The 1579-nt window shown below is 26.5% G+C and overlaps 1 protein-coding gene across 1 annotated transcript in view; it reads right to left on the bottom strand.

Annotated features, from left to right (window-relative positions):
- The window catches only part of Dh44-R2 (Diuretic hormone 44 receptor 2), a gene marked incomplete at its 5' end in the record, with an annotated part of 201664 nt that overhangs the window by 84796 nt on the left and 115289 nt on the right, over positions 1-1579 (bottom strand). Inside the window, 1 exon segment of the mRNA XM_067047906.1 lies at positions 804-891. Coding sequence (XP_066904007.1) covers positions 804-891 — 88 coding nt within the window.

Here is a 1579-nt window from a genome sequence, read left to right as displayed (position 1 = left end):
TTTAATATTTTAGGTTAGTGGATAATGAACGATAATTATATTTTAAACGAGTTTTTAAAAGTTAAAGAAAAAATATAGCATTCAAATTATTCAAATGTCAGAACTGAACGTCTGGTGCAGTGGGTGCATCAGGTTTATTCAAAAATGAAAAATTATATGAATTATAAGTAAACAAGATAGGAAGTATTGGTATACAACGCGATTGGACGTAATAGCTTTACAGACAGACGATATACTCAAAAACAGGTCCTCACTTAGATTCATCCAATAATAAAAAAGATAAGAGCATTTTATTTTGCCTCAACGTCCTCGAATTAAGAACCATTCTTCATTTTTCTTTATTCTTATTTTATCTCATATATATTTTCAGGAAACTAATGGACTTTCCCTGTAAAGAAAATTAGTTACCAACATCAAAAATGACAAAGAAAACTAATTCTCTTCACAGGTAAAAAGGGAACATAAATATCTAATCAGTGCTTCTTTTCCTTTTGTCTTCAAAGCTTAATTTTCAACGGCATTTATTATAAATGGGAGACGTTGTTTTTCAACGTTGAGAGTAGAAATTAGGTCGAAGGGACAATCGTGCTCCATTCGATAAAGCTTCCATTAAATTTTATGATTTCATCTGCAGTGAGTTTTCGAAAATTACTTGTTGGCTTCTTTATTTCTCATCTTTACAATACAAACAAACAAATTAATATATTTGTATACAATATTGAATAATTGATATAATATTACTTAAAATCTAATTATGTAATTTCATTTCATATATTTTTATCATAAAATTCATATACACTTACAGTTAGAGACAGTATCCACATGAAGTCAGCCAAAACGTAGGTGAACATCAAATTGGTGTGGATTGTATTCCTCAAACATCTCATCTCTCTGAAAAAAATATACATTAAAACTAGATATGAATATTGTCAATAGATTTTGTTATAAATTACATGAAACAAATATAAAAATTATTATTTGGATTATATTATAGTTAAAGATTTTAATTTACCGTATTATTTTATTGTATAAGGCAATGTATATTTGGTCTGAAATACAATAATAGCTATTTATTTATACATAATTGTTTAGGGCTTTTAAACATCGCATGCATTTCGCAACATGCAACATACATTCGCACAATATATGTTCGAAAAATTACACTATTAAAAAAACCGTTACATATTTTAAATCCTCATTTATCTTTCCCCATTTAACCCGTATTCAGTTCTGGCACAACCTAGAGTTAGTTGTATCACAGCAATGTAGAATACACTGTAATAGACGATTGTAAGTAATGTTTATAGTTATAATTTTTAAATTATAATCTATATATTGTAGTTTTTATATAAGTGAAAGATTTTCTTTTTTTGAAAAAAAAAATGTTTTTCTCGTTGCAGGGATCACTATGTAAAGTATAGTTTTTTTTACTGATTTTCAAAATCCACAAACATACATATTATTAATAGTCAAGAAATAATTGATCAATTTATACACACATGCACAATTTAGGTTTATTTTAACAAAAAAATATTGGTAACGTTACAAGCTATAGCAAATATTACGTTATTGATTTAAT

This window comes from Halyomorpha halys, unplaced genomic scaffold (assembly GCF_000696795.3).
Source record: "Halyomorpha halys isolate HHAL.00 unplaced genomic scaffold, Hhal_1.1 Scaffold589.1, whole genome shotgun sequence".
NCBI classification, from domain to species: domain Eukaryota; kingdom Metazoa; phylum Arthropoda; class Insecta; order Hemiptera; family Pentatomidae; genus Halyomorpha; species Halyomorpha halys.
This window is presented reverse-complemented; position numbering and strand designations above follow the sequence as displayed.